This window comes from Zasmidium cellare (genome assembly GCF_010093935.1).
Source record: "Zasmidium cellare ATCC 36951 unplaced genomic scaffold M409scaffold_21, whole genome shotgun sequence".
Lineage (NCBI taxonomy): Eukaryota > Fungi > Ascomycota > Dothideomycetes > Mycosphaerellales > Mycosphaerellaceae > Zasmidium > Zasmidium cellare.
Genome location: NW_022986965.1, coordinates 406,363 through 427,248, shown reverse-complemented (window position 1 = coordinate 427,248; position 20,886 = coordinate 406,363). Strand labels below are relative to the sequence as shown.

General features: G+C 54.0%; 9 protein-coding genes across 9 annotated transcripts; 5 read left to right on the top strand and 4 right to left on the bottom strand.

The window, feature by feature from the left end:
• Nucleotides 1-551: 551 nt before the first annotated feature.
• M409DRAFT_24041 (uncharacterized protein) lies at nucleotides 552-2,317 on the top strand (the record flags this gene model as incomplete). The annotated part of the gene is made up of 5 exons (XM_033807060.1): nucleotides 552-913; nucleotides 962-1,023; nucleotides 1,076-1,304; nucleotides 1,359-1,824; nucleotides 1,880-2,317. 5 exons carry the CDS (start codon nucleotides 552-554, stop codon nucleotides 2,315-2,317), a joined length of 1,557 nt encoding a protein of 518 aa, XP_033666642.1.
• Nucleotides 2,318-2,717: 400 nt separating this feature from the next.
• M409DRAFT_24040 (uncharacterized protein) lies at nucleotides 2,718-3,413 on the top strand (the record flags this gene model as incomplete). Its single annotated transcript, XM_033807059.1, has 1 exon — nucleotides 2,718-3,413. One exon carries the CDS (start codon nucleotides 2,718-2,720, stop codon nucleotides 3,411-3,413), a length of 696 nt encoding a protein of 231 aa, XP_033666641.1.
• A 1,633-nt stretch (nucleotides 3,414-5,046) lies between these two features.
• On the bottom strand, nucleotides 5,047-5,547 carry M409DRAFT_55626 (uncharacterized protein; the record flags this gene model as incomplete). The annotated part of the gene is made up of 1 exon (XM_033813051.1): nucleotides 5,047-5,547. The coding sequence occupies one exon, from the start codon at nucleotides 5,545-5,547 to the stop codon at nucleotides 5,047-5,049; it is 501 nt and encodes a 166-aa protein (XP_033666640.1).
• A 436-nt stretch (nucleotides 5,548-5,983) lies between these two features.
• Nucleotides 5,984-8,353, top strand: M409DRAFT_55625 (uncharacterized protein; the record flags this gene model as incomplete). The annotated part of the gene is made up of 1 exon (XM_033813050.1): nucleotides 5,984-8,353. The coding sequence occupies one exon, from the start codon at nucleotides 5,984-5,986 to the stop codon at nucleotides 8,351-8,353; it is 2,370 nt and encodes a 789-aa protein (XP_033666639.1).
• A 406-nt stretch (nucleotides 8,354-8,759) lies between these two features.
• Nucleotides 8,760-9,151, bottom strand: M409DRAFT_24037 (uncharacterized protein; the record flags this gene model as incomplete). The annotated part of the gene is made up of 2 exons (XM_033807058.1): nucleotides 8,760-8,813; nucleotides 9,008-9,151. 2 exons carry the CDS (start codon nucleotides 9,149-9,151, stop codon nucleotides 8,760-8,762), a joined length of 198 nt encoding a protein of 65 aa, XP_033666638.1.
• A 579-nt stretch (nucleotides 9,152-9,730) lies between these two features.
• On the top strand, nucleotides 9,731-10,228 carry M409DRAFT_55624 (uncharacterized protein; the record flags this gene model as incomplete). The annotated part of the gene is made up of 1 exon (XM_033813049.1): nucleotides 9,731-10,228. One exon carries the CDS (start codon nucleotides 9,731-9,733, stop codon nucleotides 10,226-10,228), a length of 498 nt encoding a protein of 165 aa, XP_033666637.1.
• A 3,120-nt stretch (nucleotides 10,229-13,348) lies between these two features.
• Nucleotides 13,349-17,266, top strand: M409DRAFT_67096 (copper radical oxidase; the record flags this gene model as incomplete). The annotated part of the gene is made up of 6 exons (XM_033817257.1): nucleotides 13,349-13,520; nucleotides 13,569-13,781; nucleotides 14,347-14,527; nucleotides 14,586-15,326; nucleotides 15,380-15,461; nucleotides 15,521-17,266. 6 exons carry the CDS (start codon nucleotides 13,349-13,351, stop codon nucleotides 17,264-17,266), a joined length of 3,135 nt encoding a protein of 1,044 aa, XP_033666636.1.
• A 246-nt stretch (nucleotides 17,267-17,512) lies between these two features.
• On the bottom strand, nucleotides 17,513-18,550 carry M409DRAFT_24034 (uncharacterized protein; the record flags this gene model as incomplete). Its single annotated transcript, XM_033807057.1, has 1 exon — nucleotides 17,513-18,550. The coding sequence occupies one exon, from the start codon at nucleotides 18,548-18,550 to the stop codon at nucleotides 17,513-17,515; it is 1,038 nt and encodes a 345-aa protein (XP_033666635.1).
• Nucleotides 18,551-20,196: 1,646 nt separating this feature from the next.
• Nucleotides 20,197-20,529, bottom strand: M409DRAFT_24033 (uncharacterized protein; the record flags this gene model as incomplete). Its single annotated transcript, XM_033807056.1, has 3 exons — nucleotides 20,197-20,294; nucleotides 20,360-20,455; nucleotides 20,511-20,529. 3 exons carry the CDS (start codon nucleotides 20,527-20,529, stop codon nucleotides 20,197-20,199), a joined length of 213 nt encoding a protein of 70 aa, XP_033666634.1.
• Nucleotides 20,530-20,886: the final 357 nt, after the last annotated feature.

Sequence of the window (20,886 nt, the reverse complement as noted above, 5' to 3'; positions counted from 1 at the left end):
CTCGCAATGATACTTCTTGTCCTGTACGAGTCGAACTTTCATGGCGATGATGGTATTGCGAGAGAGTAGAGGAGTATTGGTGAACAGAAGAGATAGAATCGGGGCAGGGAAGGTTGTGACTCCACGTCTCCAAATTTCGGGGAAGACTTTGTCATCGCAGAGGCGAACTCCAACTTCAACTCCAACGCTCTCTATTCAAGACCCACACCACCAACTTGAACTGAGACAGCATCACAAAAGCACCAAGGACCGCTTATCCTGCTGATGCTCACAGACGTCTCATCAAAAGCACGAGTACATACGCAGCCCTCCCTCGCGAGGACTTGCTGAAAGGCGGCGACATCTCGCCATCACGGACTTCTTCATGAAGACTTCTTGTCTCAAGGGAACGCGATGGAGGCAAGAAGCATGCATCATCGACAGCATATCAAGTGGATACCAGACGGCTTAGAAATGCTTCAACTTTTATCGGGGTCAGGTTGGGGTTTGACGAGGTCGTTTTCTCTTAAAAGTGCTTTGCATGCCTTTACTGCCCAGTAAGTACACAAGCCATGGCTTTCATTCGAGACAGCGTGCTAGGTGCTTGTTTCCGTCAAGTGTTCAATTCTCAGATCTTTCAGTATTCTCATGATCGAAATCACTATACAACACAGGTGTCTGGGCTTTCGACGCCTTCCGAAGATGAAGCCGGCTTTGAGAAAGGCGTACAGCTTTGCGACTGGAACGGAGCGAATGATCCAGAGAACCCGAGGAATTGGAAGAGATCCAAAAAGTTGCTGATTGAAATTGGCATCTCCTGCTATGCCTTTGTGGTGTACATGTCGGCGCCCATCTGGACCCCTAGCGAGGCGCAGTTCAAGCAGGAGTTTGGTACTGGCTATGAATACACTGCTCTCGGATTGGCACTCTTCGTGTACGATCTACCTCAACACAGCAAGAACACGAGCTGATGTATCCCTAGTTTGGGCTATGGCACCGGGCCTCTTCTGTTCTCACCTCTAAGCGAGATACCTAGCATTGGACGTAAGTGTTGAAGACATACAGCCAATTCACTCGCTAATATGTTGATAACTAGGCAACCCTCCATATGTGGTGACATTCATCATATTCATGGCCGTCATCATCCCAACTGCGCTGGTCAGGAACGCTCCGGCATTCATGTTCCTTCGATTCGTGCAAGGCTTCTTCGGTAGCCCTGTCCTCGCCACGGGAGGCGCATCTATCGCTGATGTATATGACGATGCTCATGTCTCAGTGGCGATGAGTCTTTGGGGATTTGCCTGCTTTGTGGCTCCGCCTGTAGGGTACGTTCGCTTTTTCCATCATCGGCGGCCAGATGTTGCTTACAATTCTTAAAGAACGACCATCGCAGCTGCCGCCATCAACAGTCTCGGCTGGCGCTTTTCTATTTGGGAGATCCTCATTGCGAGCGCTCCCATCCTGATCATACTGTTGATCCTCCCAGAGACGAATCCCGACACGATACTCTACAATCGAGCGAAACGCCTACGTCGCGCCACCGGCAACGAACAGATTCGCTCGCAGTCAGAGATCAACCAAGCGCATCTCGACTTCAAAACAATCGTCAAGGAGTCGCTCTACGTACCCGCCGCGGCGACCATTCAAGATCCTGCCGTTCTTTTCGCCAACGTGTACTTGATGCTGATCTATGGCATCTATTACTCATTCTTCGAAGCATTCCCGCTGGTATACCAGGACATGTACGATTTTGATCTCCTACAGCAAGGGTTGGCGTTCATGCCTATCGCCGTCGGCACCATCATCGGCGCCCCTGTGTACATCACCCATCTATGGTTCAGTCGAGTATGTTCTCCGCCAAAACTCACCAATTCCCGACAATGACTAACACCGTGACCAGAGACCAAAGCTCATCGCCGGCGAGAAACTGCCCCCAGAAACAATCCTTCGACCAGCCCTCATAGCCAGCTTCTTCCCACCCATCGGCCTCTTCCTCTTCGGCTGGACGTCCAACCCCAACATCCACTGGATCGTCTCCATGATCGGAGTCGCAATCTACCCCATGGGCGTCTTCATCGTCTTCCAGACCCTCTTGGTGTACTTGGCCGCCTGCTACCCTAGATTCGCCGCGAGTCTCTTCGCCGGCACGGACTTCACGCGGTCAGCATTCGCACTCGCCGCAATCCTCTTCGCGAGACCGATGTTCCTGAAGTTAGGCGTTGGTGGGGGCTGTAGTCTGCTTGCTGGGTTGATGATCTGCTGTATCTTTGGCATCTTTGCGTTGTATCACTATGGACCTGCTCTGCGGGAGAGGTCGAAGTTTACTGCGAAATTCTGAGATCGTTCTCGATCCATCGACTTCAAACGATTGGCTAAGCTGGAAATGTCCGTGTCCGTAGGGGAAGTTGCGGATATCGAAGGAGATGCGAGCACCTACGTCTTCGGGAAAAGACCGAGCGGGATTCCACGGCGGCGATTCTGCTACTCGATGGCTGAGTCTCAAGAACATCAACGTGTGCGAGCCATTGAACTTCTAAGCGGAGAGCCGTGCTGTCGCTGAAAGCACTGGATCCAACCTTCTCCCTCCGCTAGACCCGGCCTATGGAACCCATCGGGCCCGAGAAGTCGTAAAGCACCCAGCGACTGAATCCATTTTCAAAATCAGCATCCCTAACCCCCCATCGCCTCCACCATCACTCACCTCCTACAAGAAAGCAGCTCCTCGAACGCAAACGCCAATGCCCTCCCCAGCCCTAGAAAAATCCACCCTCGACCTCCTAATCCGGCAAGAACGCCACTACCGCGACACTTCACAATGGTCCCTCCTCCGCTCAATGTGGCACCCGGACGCCTCGCAAACCCTCGTCTCAATCTCCTTCGTCACAGGCACAGTCGACGACTGGATCAACGGCGGGAAGAAAATCGGCGGCTCATCGACAACTCCCCCTCCTGCTGAAGGAAGCGTAACTGGACCTTTCCATACCATAGGACCGAAGGAGATTCTGGTGGAAGGGGATAGGGCGTTGGCGACGACGCTGATTTCGATTCATATGCGCTTCTTGCACGGAGGCGTGACTTTTGATGTTGTTAGTTGGGCGCATCAGGTTCAGCGGTTCGTGAAATTGCCCTCTTCTTCCTCTTCTTCCTCTTCTTCTGCGGATGCTGAGGACTGGAAACTCGTGAGGTTCGAGGCGATATACATCCGGGATGAGCTGAAGCTGCCTTGGCCGCAGGAGGCGGCTACGGAGGCGGTTTTGGGGGCTGTGGGGAGGGAGATTGAGGGGGCGGGGAAGAGGGAGTGTGTTAGGGTTTTGGGGTGGACGTTGGGATTGGGGGGCGTGGAGGTCAGGGGGGATGTGCCGGGGTATGATGATGAGGGGACGTGGAGGCCTGTTGTTGAGGCGGGGAGGAGGTGGTTGGAGGGTGGTTCTTGAGCGGGAGGGGAGGGGAGGGGTGTTCATGGGCGATTTGGTTTTCTCAGAGTCTCTTCGTCTGAATCGTTATCTCTCTCCTATTCCTCCCTGGTGATGATATGTACACGTCGAAGCTAATCACGACGACCGCGTGCGTCTGTATACTCATCTAGTATGCTTCCCCCATTTCTCGACCTCTCTTCCAGTCCGAGATCAAACCCGGACCTCCCATCATCACCCAACAGTAGTAGTAGCAACCAACGTGGGCACCACACTCGTCTCGCAATACGGCGTCGTGAAACTCGGCGGAGCAACACCCGGACAGCTCGTATAGCACCCCGGCCCAAAAGTATTCTTACACCCATCCACACAAAGAAGGCAATACAAGCCACACTGCCGAGTCGTTTGAGTCGTGAACGATCTGATACTCGTCGTGCTGTTCGAAGGACATCCAGGATCGGTATAAGTAGGCGCGGGCGAATCGTCACAATCGTCGTGACAGCCTCCGTATTTGAGTCCGCAGTCGTTGAGATAATCCCAGCAGACCGTTCGGGAGCAGGCATACGTCCCGATCCTAGCTGCTGAGACGGGGGTGAATGCCGGAAGAGCTGTGGTTGCAACGGCGTTGTTGACGAGCGACGTGGTCGAGGGGCATGGCGGCGGTGTGAAGGTCGGCATCTTGTAGGAGCCGCACATGGGTTCGCAGCCGCCGTACATCATGCTGCAGGAGTTCATCAGATCCCAGCAGATTGTAGGACAGCGGGATGAGGTGCTTGATGAGGTTGTTGTGGTTGTTATTGTCGTTGTTGGGCATGGTGGTGGTGTGAATGCCGGGACTGTGTTGCCTGCACAGATTGGAAAGCACCTGCCATATGGGAGACCGCAGTCGTTGGTGTATGTTGCGCAGGCTTGCTGTGAGCAAGAGGGAGCCGTTCTGGTGGCCGGGACGGGCGTGACAGTAGCCGTGACGTGTAGGTTCTGGCTTCGAGCAATGGCTGCCAGAGCGAATCCGATCAGCAGCTCGTGAAGGCGCATGGTGGACACTCTGGTTGGGAGAGTAGGAGAGAGCTCCAGTGGCCGACAGGGATGGTGGCTTTCGGCACTTCTTCAGCACTGAAGACCTCCCCGGCAGATGAGGAAGGGGTGAGGTCATCTGTGTATTCTGACACATTCCTCATGCATGCTGGCCCGCATGTGGTCTCTTGCCAAGCATTTCTGCATCGTAGGGAGCAAGGCTGTCTCAGGCTGCAGGCAAGGAGGAATCTTGGCCAAGTTCTTTCATCATCCAGCAGTCCAGGTTTGCAGTTCCAGGTCGATCTACGATTTTTCTTAGTTCGAAGTGAGTTATGAAGAAGAGCGGCATGAGTCGAACTCGAGCCGATTTCTAGCCTGGGAAGAATGGGTCGCTGGCCTTGAGGTCAACGAGAGATGTCGGATGGGAATTACATTGCGTCCCAACTCAAGACCGAGGTCATGATTATCGTCCAGAGACCGTCTTTTGGCCCAAGCAGCCGTGTGTTCTCGTCGAGGTTGTGATTCCGTCACATGCTGTAGATCAACGCACGAAGCGACCACGAGCACATTTCCGACTCCATGTGCGGCCATTTGCGAGGTCATACTCAGTTACTCACAGTTCACCACGCCTTCCAGTCTTCTACATCTCAAACACCGCCACACCATCCCCAATCCCCAAGAACGACGTCTCATTAACGTTCATCCAGGCACCGTCCACCCTGCGAAACTCATGTCTCCCGATACCTTTCCTCTTGATCCCCATTGGCAAAGTCCGGCCTCCTGAACTCTGCGCTGTTAAATAGACTTCAGCATAACCCACGGCAAGCAGGACATAGCTCTCCATCTTCAGCGGCTCAATCCGGAAGTTGGGATAGGGCAAGGCGAGGTTTTTGAACCCGTCGACATAGTCTTCTCGTGATTTTGCTTCCCCACGGAAACCAATGGCCGGCATGGAGAATTCTGAGGCGACGGACGTCCAAGGTGCGGTATTCGGGTCAAATTGGCGCTCGTTGACAGCGTTGGCGATGGAGGCGACGATAGATTCTATGTGTGAGATTATCTCTTCTTCTGTGGCAGTTTCGGGGAGGGGAGAAGGTTTCTGGACTTTGACATCCTCGATACAAGGCTTTGAGATGGCCATACTGCAGGCGTAATGTTTGAGAAGGGATGGGCGACAGGAGCCATACTTATATGTTCAGAGAACAATTGGTTTCAGCCGTCCATACTGCTGCGCCGCTCATTTTCAGGCAGCCCATAGCGATAATGCAGCTGGACGGGATCGAGTTAGATTGGGTGTTGCGAGCCATCCCGAGAGACCATCCCTCCTCAGCCCGACCCTGACGACGGCCAAATGTGGACTGGTGATGTTGATCTGCTAATTGCTGCCTCAGGCACACTGTCACATGCCGTCATCCCCGATTACAAAGTGATGGCGACTTCTCGAAACCCGGGCCTGCTCTCGCCTCTGCACAGGTCAGTATACTCATCACTCTGCGCACAACTCCCAGGTCGACTAACACATACTCCAGATTCAAGTCTGCCTTCTTCTGTCGCCACTCCTCTAGATAGCGGCGAACATGTCGTCTCCCGAACCCGAATCCTCACAGCCTCAACTACAATGGACCTCACAGTATAATGTTTCCGCCTCGACCGCCTCCAAACTCCCCGGCGATAAGATCCTCCTCCCACCTTCCGCCCTCGAAGCCCTCCTTTCTGCCTCTTCGACTCTCGCTCGCGAAAATGTTAGTCGCGACCTTCCCCGATATGATCCCTACAACTCCGCCACATATTCGGCATACCGTCAAGCCGAATCGCAGTATGAGGATCAGAGACAACAGCTGCCATATCCGCTCATGTTCCGACTGGTCAATCCGGAGAATGGAAGAGTGGTGTATACCGGGATAAGAGAGTTCAGTGCGGAGGAAGGCAGTGTTGTTTTGAGCCCATTTCTCGGAGAAGCTTTAGGCTTAGGAGAGCAGGCTGAGAAGAACGAGGAACATATGGATGTGGATGGCGAAAGTACTGGTCCAGTGATCACTGTCCACGCGAAGCAGCTACCCAAAGGTACATTTGTGAAATTACGGCCCTTGGAAGCTGGATACGACCCCGAGGATTGGAAAGCTCTCTTGGAGCAGCATCTACGGGCGAACTACACAACTCTGACGAACGGCGAAGTGTTGGTCGTACCTGGTGGTAGAGGCATAGTTGGCAAGAAAGAGGAGTTCAGATTCCTAGTCGATGGATTCAAGCCAGACGTTGACGGCATATGCGTTGTGGATACAGATCTCGAGGTTGATATTGAAGCGTTGAACGAAGAACAGGCGAGGGAGACATTGAAGAGAATCGCGGCAAAGATTTCGAAAGCGCCGGGTACAGAGCAAGGCAGCTCCCCAGGTGGAGAGGTCGATCTCTTCAAGCCGCAAGAGGGACAGGTGCTTCCTGGGGAATATGTGGACTACCAACTTCCTTCATGGAACAGGGCTCTGCCATTGGAGATTGAGCTGGAGGCTGAGGACGAGGAGGAAGACGTGAACTTGCTTGCCAACCCGTTCTCATCGACCCTACGCTCTACACCACGACTTGACGAATTCATGTTCGCCGATCTGGATTGCAGACCGAGGAAGAGACTGCGACTGGAGCCAAGTAATGTTGAGTTGGAGCATGCTGAAGCACTTTATCTTTCGGTACACGCATTCGCACCTTCGCAGGAGCAGACAAATGGACACACTTCAAACAGCGAGACGCAGGCCACGCCGAGGAGATACACACTCAGAGCTAGACATCCCGATACGAAAGAGAAAGCTGTTAACGGGACACCGGCCGAGACGAGCGATGTAACCCCCAACGAAGGCGACGTACGATGTAAGAACTGCACTCAATGGGTGCCACAACGGACACTCATGCTCCACGAGAACTTCTGTCTACGCAACAACATGCTCTGCCCCAAGGGTTGCGGTCAAGTCTTTCAAAAGCGTTCACCGGAATTTGAGAGCCACTGGCACTGCCCTCATGATGACTCTTTTGGCAACTCGCCATCCGCACACCAGCAGCACGACACCATCTACCACCCCGACGAAGTTCTCCGTTGTAGCGATTGCGGCACATCAGAGACCTTCCCCAATCTTCCAGCTCTCGCGCACCATCGAACCACGACCTGTCCATCGAAGTTGATCCTATGCCGTTTCTGCCACCTCGTCGTTCCTCAGGAAGGTGACCCAGATGTCCCAAACGCAGAGGCTTTGTTATCCGGCATGACACCACACGAACTCGCCGACGGCGCTCGCACAACCGAATGTCATCTCTGCAACAAGATCGTCCGCCTCCGAGACATGGAAACACACCTCAAGAACCACGACCTCGACCGCTTCTCTCGCCCCGCTCCGATCCCCTGCCGGAACACCAACTGCGGCCGCACCCTCGACGTCTGCTCCAAGACCGGCGACACGCGCGCAGGAAGCCGTATGGGTCAGGGACCTGGCAACGACGTCGGCCTCTGCAGCTCGTGTTTCGGCCCTCTGTACGTGAGTATGTATGATCCCGAAAACAAAGCACTGAAACGCCGTATCGAACGACGATACCTCCAGCAACTCCTCACAGGCTGCGGCAAAGCGTGGTGCAGGAACGAGTTCTGCAAAACGGGACGCAAGAATCTAGATCTGAACGCGAATGTCACGACGAAGGATGCGCTGCCCATGATCAAGCCTTTCCTCGAGGGTGTCACGAGTCCGGAGAAGGCGACGCCGCTGCATTTTTGTGTGGATGAGGGGAGTCAGAAGCGGAAGACTCTGGCGGGGATGTTGGCTGCTGAGGAGGGCGGGCCGTTGGAGAAGGGGGGTGGGTATGATTTGGAGTGGTGTGTTGGTGCGCTGGAGGCGGAGGGTGGGGATTTGGATGGGGCGAGGGCGTGGTTGAGGAATTGGGCGCCGAGGAGGGGGGAGAGGAAGTAGATGATAAAGATCTAGAAGGCCGGAGCAGATGATGTGATGAATTGAGATGATGTCTTCTTCCGATTTGAGAAGAGACATGTTGTTGATTCCATTGCTCTCAGCGCATAGCACTGCTCTGCTCAAGTATCCATGCTGTTTAACGCAGTCAAGAATACATCTCTTCGATGCTCCATGTACTCGTGTCCACGAATCCCACCTCGCGTATCAACGAAGTCTTCCCTCAAGTTCATCGCTCCTCCTCATCCCATATCTTACACCACGCTCCCCTTTCCCATCCCTCTCATACTGTACAACCTTTTTCTCATCCTCTTCAGCTCTCGGTCATCGTTCGCGCATTGTTTAGATCCTACCATCCACAACATCAGCACCCACTGGAAAAGAGGAGAAAAGGAAAAGAAAGGAAAACTCACGGAGGCAACAAAATCTCCGCCCAACTGCTATGCAGGAATGCCACGCCGGCCTGGGAGCGTCATCGTTAGCATATATCCCTTCCACACTTCATATCCCCTCGTTCAATCGTTTTGCCTCCCTCTCCCTCTCCTCCCACCCTCATATTCCCCCAATCCTCTCCATCCCTCCTCCATCCTTCCCTCCTCTTCTCTTCCCCTCCCCATCTTGCAATGTGCAGATATATGTGGATAAGACAATACATACCGCAAAAAACGCCACACTCGTCACAACGCTCCGATTCTCCGCATCCGTAAGGAAGTTGTAGGTGTCGCTCGCGAAGCCCTTGTTGCGCCGGGAAGACGAGCTTTGGATGGCGCCGTTGCGGATGGTGGGTTGTTTGGGGGGCATGGCGAAGATTTTCTTGGAGTTTGGTGGGTAGGTGGATGGTTGGTGTGGTTGGTGTTGTGGTGGGGGAGGGGTTTTGGGTGTGGTGGTGGGTGATGATGATGAAGTTTGAGGATGGAAAGGTGCACGTGATGGGATGAGATGGGTAAGGGTCTGTGCTCACTTCCGCGGGGATGGGATTGAGGAGATGACTTCGATGTTCATGGCTCGATTCGCTGTCTGCTATCTTGAAAGGGGAATTGTGTGAAGTCTCGGCCTACGTCGGAACTCAATGGAGAGAATGTTGGTACTAATCGCCGCCTTCGTGCCCCCCTCTTCGACCGTCCGGTCTCGCCAGCGATGAACTCCGCAGTTGCTGACCATTGAGACCGACATTGTCTTCTACCAGACATAGCAATATGTGTATGATGCGTACAGTGACTACATCAATCGTAGATGGTCATGGAGAGTCTCCTCCTCTGCCAAGGGCGTATGGTATATCTTTCCCTGTTTCCTGATCTTTGCAATCCTTTTCCTTCTCCTCCTGTTGCAAGACAAGACAAGACCCACTGCAAACAAACAATCACACAAACCAAACCAACCATGAAGTACCTCCACCTCCTCACCACGGCAGCCTGCCTCCTCCCCATGGCCATCTCCCACGCGCTTCCGCGTGACAGCGAGGCGACCTTCCCAGAAGGCTGGGGCTACTGCAAACACTTCCCAGAAAAGGGCAGTATAAAAGTCAGCTCCTTCACCCCGGAAACCGACCTGCGCCCCATCGCGCAAGACGACGGCGAGATCCGCGAACTGAAATTCACCATCCAAGGCGACAGCGACTTCGACCTCGAGGACGGCGCGACGGTCGAGGGCGAGGCGAAGAAGGTCGGCAAGAAGAAGCTGCCGTTGTGCGGTGGGGAGGGCAGCCAGCGCTGTCCGAGTCGGGAGTTGGAATTTACGTACTCGGCGAGCTTTCCGAAGGGGAAGAAGACGAAGAAGTCGCAGAGGAGGGTGACGGTAAAGGTTCGGAATGGGAAGGGGGATGTTTTGACTTGTGTGGAGGGAAAGATGGACTTGTGGGCGGAGGGGGAGGGGGAGTGATGATGGAGAGTGAGGGGTGATTTTTGTTGATAGTTGGGGTAGAAGAATTGGAAATGATGCTGGTCCGGTTGTGGACTCTAATGGGAAGTAATGAAAAGAATGCAGTGTTTGGTACGTGCCTTGTCATGTTCCGGCAATCACAGCGAGGACCACGTTGTGACTCTGTTCTGCAGTTGATAGATGGTCTTCGCTGGACATCTTCGTTGATACAGTGGAGTACTCCTTCAAGTGTCGAGAATTGGCGATCCTAGAGTTTTCAAACTTCATTTGAGAATCGTGTGCTGTGAGAAGGTTTGGTCAAACAGAGCTGTGCTCGTCGATTGCACCTGGTTTTGCCTTCTGCTTCCGTGCGAGCGGTGTGCCCTTGATCACACGACCAGTATACAAATCCCACGATCCAGAACCATGGGTCTGGCGTCCATGGTGCTGGTTCTCGTCAATGGGGCCACGCCACGGGACGTCGAGAAAGCAGAGTGTTACTAAGCTTCCACAACCACATGGCATGGCGGTGCCACTGGAAAGACGGCTGACGTTCTGGAAAGTTGCAACGGCTTCCACGATCGATAAGAAATCTCCGATAGAAAGGTGGAATAGGTTCGACAGGCTGGAAGCTTGATAGACGTCAGCCAGCCAACTCGGGTATTCTTTGACGAGAGATTTGCACAAGGCGGTAGACTTTGAAGCGTCAGACAGTCTGCTACTGTCATCAACTGTAGGATTTGGCCGAGATGGGGGCGAATTGTGATAGTGCATTTCATGTGGACGCTACAGAGCCGCGTCGTGGTGCGCGCAGCTGCAGGCGAGCGATAGCGGGCAGGGCTTGCGAGGCGAAGTCATCCAGGTGGCATAAGAGTGGCTGTCTCAAAGTTTCGCAAGCTATCGTCATCATCTAGTCCATCCTGTGGTATAGTCGAGTAGGGCGTCGAATATCCTCTTCGAAAGTGAAGTCAAAGTACCTACGCATTGTATCGTCCAAAACGGCTGATCGACAGGTCCCGCTTACACGCCACGTGCGGATGGTCCAGAAGTGGAAGCGATGGTCATTCAGATGTCCTCGATCGAGAAGTGGCATGCCGATGGTGCTGTTCCAGAACAGACGCCGACAGTTCGCTTTCGTAAATCCCATCTGTCGCCTCATGCTTGTGCCGTGTTTTGCTGTGCTTCATCATCCTCGCTTCGGCAGCCAGCTCAACGCATGCAGCCGAACGAAACTTGTCCAATCGAGGCCCCACGCCGCAGGATGCATTGGATGTGGCCCATTGCGAGAAAAACCAGACTCGCACATGATAGAAGCTGCAAGCTGTAATGAGCTGTGCTGGTGTTCTTTGGTTCTGCTGGAGCTCTGATGCCTGCAATTCGATAATGAGGTAGAGGCTATAGGCTGACTCGCATGTAGACCCACAGATTCGCTGGCGAAGGAATCGCGCATCGTATTTTTGGATCCTCCTGGAGATATTGAGCGCTTGCCTGTGATGATTGTTGCTACCCCACCCCGCGGGAGCAGTATTCGAGTCTCGAGCAGTAGGTTTGAGCGTTTCCCACTCGGAGGTTTCTCTTATGGATTAGCTAGCTTTGGATCCACTTGTTAGCGATGCGACATCGTGTTTCAAAATTTCTCAGATTCGCTCCCTGCCGATAGGATGACCACCTCCTGCTGATTGCGTCTGGTAATCCTCGGTGACTGTCCCGTAATTGCGTTATGAGGTCCAGGCCTGGCTCGCATATCCATTTGAGATCCTCCTAGCAAGGCTCTGTCTGAGGTAGAGATGTGGTGAACGACCCCGCCAGGCTGGATGCTTTGCCCAGGTCGCCACGAACGTGGAGTCCACGAAATGGTGATGCACATCATCGGGGCCATGCGAGATAGCTGGCAAGCGACACGGTGCTAGACCGGGAAGAGACCGTAGCCAAAGTATTTTGCCTGCCTAACTGCGATATCCGCCGCGAAGCGAGGGCAAGCTGGGGAGGCGGCATGATGAAGTCTAGGTCGCCGTCGAAAGCTTGCGATATGAAGTGTGGCAGCGGCAGGCAGGGAGAGGCGCAGAGGCGTGCGGTAGTTGGAGACGACCAGCCCGGTTGGTGAAGGCTCGTCCCAAACAAGGCGCGCTGGTGACGCCCGCTCGCCAGATTCGCCCGTCACGTGGCGGCTAGCGCGAACCTAAAAGCTTGAGCTAGACCCAAAATCCAACTTCACTTCCTGAACTCTCGTCCGCGGGCGGCTCACGCTGCACCGCGAGCCCGCGCGCCTGCGCTGCACGCGACAAAAATCTCCATGTGCTGCATGGCCGATACGACCGCAATGGCCCCTCCGCCCTATGGGCTGCCGTGCTGCCTCACTCCGGGCTTGAAGGAACCCTCGTACAAGCAACGGAGGCGCTCTCTCTGCGGCGGTCTGGAGTGCCAAGCAGGGCACATACACACGGCACGGCGCCCACGATTGGATACCATGGTCATTTGCGGTTCTGCACCGACCCTTTTCGTCCTCGTGTGACTGCAGTCGCGCTCCCCCAAGACCCCCGATTCAGCATGACTCTGCCCATTCTCAGCTTGGAAGCTGCGGTTTTCCCTCTCGATGCAGCCACTTCTGGACCATGGCCACTCTCCGCTCCCCTACCTACACGCATTGGCGTCGTCGAGAGCTGATGGGGCTGGTGAGGAGGATCGTGGTGGTGTGGGAACTGCTGGCCTGATCATGAGGTTCTAGAGTAGGTATATCTGTACGCTCGCGGCCTCTTGGTGCCGGCTTGGAGATTCTTCTCGTCTTGTTGTTCCTCAGGCGCCGGCCGTCACCTTCGCTTGATGGTGAGAGCACATTTCTCTCGTTTCTAAAATATCGTCATTGTCCTGCTTCCAGCATGGCCATAATGTCCATCATGCGCTCAGGTCTCATCTCTCTCGCTTTATGCACCCTCGCTGCGAACGCCTTTGTGATCAAAAGAGACGATATAGTACTCTCACCGGCTGCAAACAACTCTCTGCCTACGAATTGGACCTATGTGGGCTGCTACAAGTATGTCTGGAGCTGATTCCTGAGCTTGGTTAGCTGTGCTGATCCTTTCCTGTAGCGACTCCCAGCAAACAAGAACTCTCTCTGGAGGCGACTTTAACGATGCAACCCTCATGAATGGATCTGCTTGTACTGCATACTGCTCCCAGAAGAACTTTGTCTACGCGGGAACGGAATATGGAGATGAATGTTATTGTGGAAACATGCTGGCAGCGCCCTCCTCGCTCCAAAATGACACAAAATGCAGCATGCCATGTTCTGGCAACTCGTCTGAAGCTTGTGGAGGTGAGTTGGGACTCTAATTGGAAAGTATCAGCTGACTGAAGCTTCAAGCTGCAAATTATCTCTCCATCTATTTCGCGAACAAAGACGTAGCCAAGGGGCCGAGCGTGAATCCTGGTCCTTCGAACTGGACAAGCTATGGATGTTGGCAAGATTCGGGAAATCCAAGAACATTGGCACGCACGGACACCAGCATACAATTCAGCAATATGACAGTGGCAGAGTGCACGAGCGCTTGCGCCAACAGTGGATACACTCTCGCAGGTGTGGAGTATGCCGGAGAGTGCTACTGTGTATGTGAAAGAGCAGAGCTTTGGCGTGCACAAGAAGAGCTGACGAGTAGTCCTAGGACAACTGGATTTCAAAGACCGCCCTAAATGCAAGCATCGACGACTGCAACATGGCTTGCAACGGCAATGCCTCCGAATTCTGCGGAGCGGGCAATCGCTTGAATCTGTATGCTTCTGGTACCGTCGTTCCAGGTCCGAAACCAGCGAACTTGAAGACACCAAAACCAATTAATTGGGTGCAGCAAGGGTGTTATACTGACAACCCGGGAGCACGAACTTTGGGTCACGGCATGGATGTCGTTGGTGGATCCAAGAACATGACGAATGCGAACTGTGCAGCCGCCTGCTTGAATGCTGGCTTCACCATTGCTGGTACTGAGTACTCTGGAGAGTGGTACGTACCAGAAAAGAAGGTGATTCGAATCATAGACTGATATCCAACAGCTACTGCGACAACACCCTTCAAAACGGTGGTGCCCCGGCCACAGACGGTCGTTGCTCCATGGATTGCAACGGCAATGACAACGATATCTGTGGAGGCCCTAACGGTCTCACTATGATGTTCTTCAATGGCTGGTACCCTCAAGGCTGCTGGGCTGAAGGCAGTGGCGGAAGAGTGCTCGGGTCAGGCCAAAACGTGGTTGGTGGCAGCGACAACATGACAGTTGAGAACTGCGTTGCGGCTTGTGGAAAGGCAAAGTACTCTCTTGCCGGGGTTGAGTAAGCTTGCCATGCTTGAAATCTATGGCCAAACAGACAAAGCTGACTTCATTCACAGATACGCCGGAGAATGTTGGTGCGGTAATAGTGCCGCGAACGGCGGTGGCCCAGCCCCCGATGGCGATACCCAGTGCAACATGCCGTGCAAGGGCAACTCGGATGAGATGTGCGGAGGACCGAACCGACTGAATGTCTACCAGTTCAACAACGCGAATCTCTACGTGCCACCCAAGCCCACAACCTCCTCGACAACAGCAGCCCCATCTCCAACAACAACCAACAATAACAATGGCGGTGGCAATGACGGACCTACTACTCCACCCTCAACAACTACGACCAGCACTTCTGTACCTACACCCTCAAGCCCGGTCGACCCGAACTCTATCAAACCGTGGAAATATCAAGGCTGCTATACAGATACCAATGGTAATGGCCGCTCGCTGACAAACCAACAACCCGATAACCAGACCATGACCGTGGAAAGCTGTATCAGCGCCTGTTCCTCCAAGGGCTACACGATCGCTGGTATGCAATACGGCGTGCAGTGTTTCTGCGACAACTACTTCCATAACTCGCCACAACTGGTCGACGATTCAGACTGTAGCATGTCTTGCCCTGGAAACACCGGCGAGACTTGTGGCGCTGGCGGACGCAACTCTATCTATGTGAATGGAACAGCAGCCAACTTCCAGTCCCCGCAGCCATTGACGACTAATCTGCCTGGGAACTGGTCCTACACGGGTTGTCTTTCGGACAATGTCAACAATAATCGTGTTCTGCCATACATGATGACTTTCCCGTAAGTTGAGGTTGAGGATCGTCAGGAGAAGCTGACAGCTAACCTGTCTCCAGGAGCAACAACTCCAACCTTTACTGCCTGACGCTTTGCCAGAACTTTGGATATGGAGTTGCTGGTACAGAGTACGGCGAGCAGGTAAGGATTAAGCACGGTACTACGTTATGGATGTCGTTGCTGACGATGTCGACTTGCAGTGCTTCTGCGGTGATACTCTGGACTACCTCAACGCCGGCGCCCAGCTGATCGACAACTCCACTTGCAATGTCCGCTGCTCAAACGATACTCAAGGCAGCAACGGAGGTGAAATCTGCGGTGGTGCAAACGCAATCTCCCTCTACACTTGGACTGGCACTCCTCAGAATTCGTGGACCTACGCCACTGGGGACGCTGCAGGTGCTTACGAGTTTTTGATCGGCGGTGTGACGATTCCTCTGCTGACTGCCCCTTCGAGAAACGGCAAAGTCACATTCTTGGAGAAGTTCGGCACGGGTCCTGGAAATGATACCGGTGCGTACGAGCTGGATATTGCTCTCCTCGATGACTTCTCCAAAGCATGGAGGCCACTGCACGTGTATACGGACATCTTCTGTTCTGCCGGCGTGACATTGCCAGATCGAGCTGGTCGACAACTCAATGTCGGCGGTTGGTCTCGTCCATCGACTGAAGGTGTCCGTGTGTACTGGCCTGACGGCAAACCTGGAACCTGGGGCACCAACGACTGGGAAGAGGATGTCGACAATGTCCATCTTCTCACCGGCCGATGGTACCCCAGCGCGATGGTCATGGCGAACGGATCGATCCTCATCATGGGTGGCGAAGAAGGATCAAACGGGGCGCCGGTACCCAACCTCGAAGTCCTCCCTTCACCTTCTGGTGAACTCCTCCACTGCCAATACCTCCAAGACACAGACCCCAACAACCTCTATCCATTCCTTGTCGTCCTCCCCTCGGGCAACATCTTCGTGGCTTACTACAACCAAGCCAAACTCCTAGATCCCGTCTCCCTTCAACCAATCCAGGACCTCCCCAAAGCCCCAGGAGCCGTCAACAACTTCGACGCAGGCCGCACATACCCCTACGAAGGCACAGGCGTCATCCTCCCCCAAGTATCCCCCTACACCGACCCCCTCGAAGTCCTCATCTGCGGCGGCTCCACCCCCGGCGCCGGCATCGCCCTCGACAACTGCATCACCATCGCCCCGGACACTCCCAACGCCAACTGGACCCTCGAACGCATGCCCTCCAAGCGCGTCATGCCCTGCATGTGTGGCCTCCCCGACGGGACCTACCTTATCGCCAACGGCGCCTACCAAGGCTACGCCGGCTTCGGCCTCGCCAACGACCCGAACCTCAACGCCGTCCTCTACGACCCCTCCCAACCCCTCGGCCACCGCATGACCGTCATGGCCAACACAACCGTCGCGCGCCTCTACCACAGCGAAGCCGTCCTCATGGACGACGGCCGCGTGCTCATCTCCGGCTCCGACCCGGAAGACGGCAAGAACCCCCAGGAATACCGCGTCGAGGTCTTCGTCCCGCCCTACCTCATGAACAACCCCTCCCGCCCGGCTTTCAACCTCACCGACATCGACTGGGCCTACGGCGACACCGTCTCCCTCTCCATCTCCGCCCCGGGCGCTGGCGGGAATTACCGCGTTAGCATGCTCGGCGCTATATCCTCCACGCACGGCAATAGCATGGGCCAGCGCACCTTCTTCCTCGCGGCGTCCTGCTCGGGTTCCTCGTGCACCATCACGGCGCCACCCAATGCGAATGTCTGTCCGCCGGGTTGGTTCCAGCTGTTCCTCGTGGATGGCGCGGGCGTGCCCAGTCACGCGATCTGGGTACGGGTCGGGGGCGATCCTGCATCTTTGGGTAATTGGCCTGATTTCGACGGGTTTACTTTGCCTGGGATGGGGCCTGTTGAGAGATTGTTTTAGGGGAAGAAGACTGTTGTTGTTGTTTATTGATGAGCATCATTACGATCGAGACGAGTTTCCTTGGCGGGGATTATTGCGTATGGCATAGCGGGCTGGATTCATAGCGAATTGATTGCGTTCTGCGAGTGGACGACGCCCCTGAATCAGAGGAGGCTGACGTGACGACGGGCATAGAATAGACTTGCACTGCATTTCTTAATCTTATCATTTATCCACTCCTTTCATTCGATTTCATTCTCATATCCACTATGCAATCTCGTAAACCCTATCCTCCGCCTCAAGCCTGCCAGAGTCCTCCAACTCCTGTACATACTCGCCTTTCATAACACCCGCTACATACACGGTCCCTAGCAGTTTATAATGCTCTCCGACTTTTCTCACCACGAACGGCTGCCTCGCTCCAAAGAGTATACATACCTCATCCCCCTCTCGACAGGATTGATACCCCATCCCGAACCTCGCATTCGAAAGCTCCAGTGGCGCGAATTTCTCAGTAAAGTACGACACCGCCGCGGCGTAGGAAGATGCGTCGCCGTCTTTGAGTACGTATGTCTCTAGGAGACTGCGCAATTCAGGACATTCTGATGTCATGGGGCACGCTTCATTCACCTCGAGCACGAAGGCCGCAAAGTCTTGCACAGTCGCCGGGTCGGACTCAGCATCGCGGTAGGGATTGTCCTTGTCCCTGTTGTAGCGGCCGCAGACGAGAGAGGAGGCTATGTTCTTGATGAGAGATGGGGACCATGTCGTGTTTTTGCTTTCTACGAAGAGGGGATCCCAGAGGTAGGAGAAGTGGCGGTACATTGGGCCGTGGTCCTCATAAATGTTCGTGCGAAGGACATCTGGAGATGCTTTCCGCATGGTCTCGATGCGTCCGAGAGAGACACCGTGGGCTTGCAGGACGAAGGGGAGTTCTGGGTCCAGGCTGACGATTGCCTCGAAATCATTCGATGCGTTTGTTCCCGTGCTGTTCGCCGCGCGGTCGGATTTATCGATATTGAGGTCGTAGCGAGGAACCCATGATGGCCATGGATCGTTGGCTGTGGAGATGTTCTTGTGGGGTTCGTCTCTCCTCGGGGTTATGTTGTTCAGTAAATCTAGCGACAGCTCTTCTTGGATCGCATACCACGTCGCTTCGGCGTAGACCTCTTTCAATGATTTGTTGTAATCGGGCACGATTGGCTCCACGTCACACCCTGGGCGAACCATACCGAGGAGTCCGTAGACTTTGTCCAAAGTGTTGGTCGATTGGAATCGGAAAGCTTGCGTTAGCAAAGCTTCCATTGTCATATCCTCAAGTCCCAATTTGAGGCGTACGATCTTGTTGATTCTTGTGAGATTTTGGAAGTCTCCATCGCTGACACAGTCTGCGCTCCATAAAGCAGTGCGGTGCCGAGTCCATTGGGTCGCTTGTGCAAACGACATCCATGAGAGGTGATTTTTGCCACACAGAAGGAAGGCTTTCTTCGACAAGACAACCTCTTGGACAACCTGGAGGTGGAAATGGTTAGCACATCTCGATTGGAGTATTCTCATTTCCTGAGAGCTGCGCTACTCACCCACATTCTGCTGAACCACCTAAACAAGGGTGAGCCATTTGTTAAAGATATAGATAACATTTCACCTCACCTGTACCCGAGAAGTGAGCAGAACGCCTCCAATTGCCGCCCTGGAGGCGGTGGCAGTCTCATATATGGTAAGGTCTGGCGCTCACGTGCAGGCAAAGAATTGTTACGTTCCAGATAACGGCCGTCGTCTGTCCAACTTCTGCATTCGTCTTCAAGTATCTTGCAAGCGCGCATGGACCTGCCAGCTGAACCATTGTCAGCCCCGAGCCTAGAACAACGATCGTCAGAGCAAGGAAAATGTTTTGATCGCGGCAAGAAACTAACCATATCAAGACACACTCAGCCTTAGAGTAGATGTCTCCCATGATGCTAACCTGGTGAGCTTTTTCGCCATCCGTGTCATTCTGATCAACGCAGATGGCATCTATCCATATTGGCAATGTCTTCAATTTCGCTGCTCGTATGCCCTTAAGTACACCTCTTGACGCCTCCTCAGCACCACGTGGAATCACTAGCACATGGTCATTAAGGTAGATTTTGCTGCACGAAATGTTCTGGCCCCATGTATACGAGATGGCATAGTATGGCGGTATCGCGTCGGTATTCGAGAGTTGGACCGTCTCAACGTGGAAACGGAGTGTTTTGGTCCCAAGTGAATAAGGAGTTGGTCCGACCAAAGGACGTAGAAGTCTAATTTCGTTGGTTGCCTCATCCAAAGTCTTGTACTCAAATGGTCTTCGAGCCGTGTGGCACAGCCCGCAAGGCATCATAGCTTGTGTTTGCGCAGATTGCTATCGATGCCTTCGTGAGTATATCGCAGCCGTAGGACGGATACTTCTAGATCGTAATTGCTCAGATTGCACTGTTGCAGAACAGAAACAGAATGGAGAAGAAAAACATATACGACGCTGGGTAGACAGCCTTTGGGAGATGAGCTCCGCTTGACGTGCTGCAGGGGCCGTACCTGTAAGCGCCGTGACAGCCTCACACCGTGCATATGCTCCCAACAGGTTTGGGATGTCGCACCCGCCATGCTGATTGGTCTCTGTAAAAAGCAGTCAACATCGAAAGTGTGGAAAGGAGAGTGTAAATGATTGCAGCACTTCGTGCTGCACCAAGAAGCAGTATGAGGCCATGGGCAAAGTCAAGTCCAAGTACTCAATCAAGCGCCATAGATGCACGATCAGCACTGCCAGAGGGGCACTGGGAAGGCGAGTGTCGCGTTCTAAGCCCATTTTTGATGTGGTATATCACCCTAACGCCGCCGCTGCCCTAAGCCTGCCGTCCTCGTGGTTCATCAGCTCATGGCTCGTGCCTTTGGCCTCGTGTTGGTAGCATGAAGCATCGGCGCCGAATAGTCTCTTATTTCTTGCCGCTCTTCTTGATGCCCTGGCCACCGGTGTTCAGTGGTCCGCCTTTTCCTCCAATCTTCGCAGCCAGTTCCTTGCGCTTCTTCTCGTCTGCGGCGGAATAACTCAGCGACATCGCCAGCAGACATACAATCTCTTCACAAGTTGATGCTCACCTGCTCTCAGCTTTTCCTGGTGCTCAATTTCCGAGGGATCGAGATCTTCTTGTTGCTTCTTCTTCGGCTTCTTGTTGTGGATGGGGTTCGTGCCCGCTTGGGACTTGTTGTCAGCGACTCCGCCTGTCGATCATGTGCTCGAACATCCTACCTCCTTGTCCTGAAGGCATAGTGATGCAGGTATAAGCACAGGTGCTGTCTATGGGATACCTAGGAATGTATGTATGTGAGGTAGTGGGGTGTAAGTTCAAAGGATGGAAATGCGTGAGGGACTTCAGTGAGCACAGGGCGATGTGGTGCTCGACCAATCACAGCCCGCCGCTCCTACTTCCGTTCACGTGCGTGCAGAAGTGGGTCTCTCTGGTCGTCGCTGCTCTCTCCACTCGATTGTTCTTTCCTCCTCCTCCTCCATCTCCGCGACACGCAGCAGTCGCGCAAACACCACGAGCCACCACGATATCGACCATACCCGCGCACGCGACGCCGACACTCATGTGCAGCCAGCGACAGCGCATGGGCGACAAGCG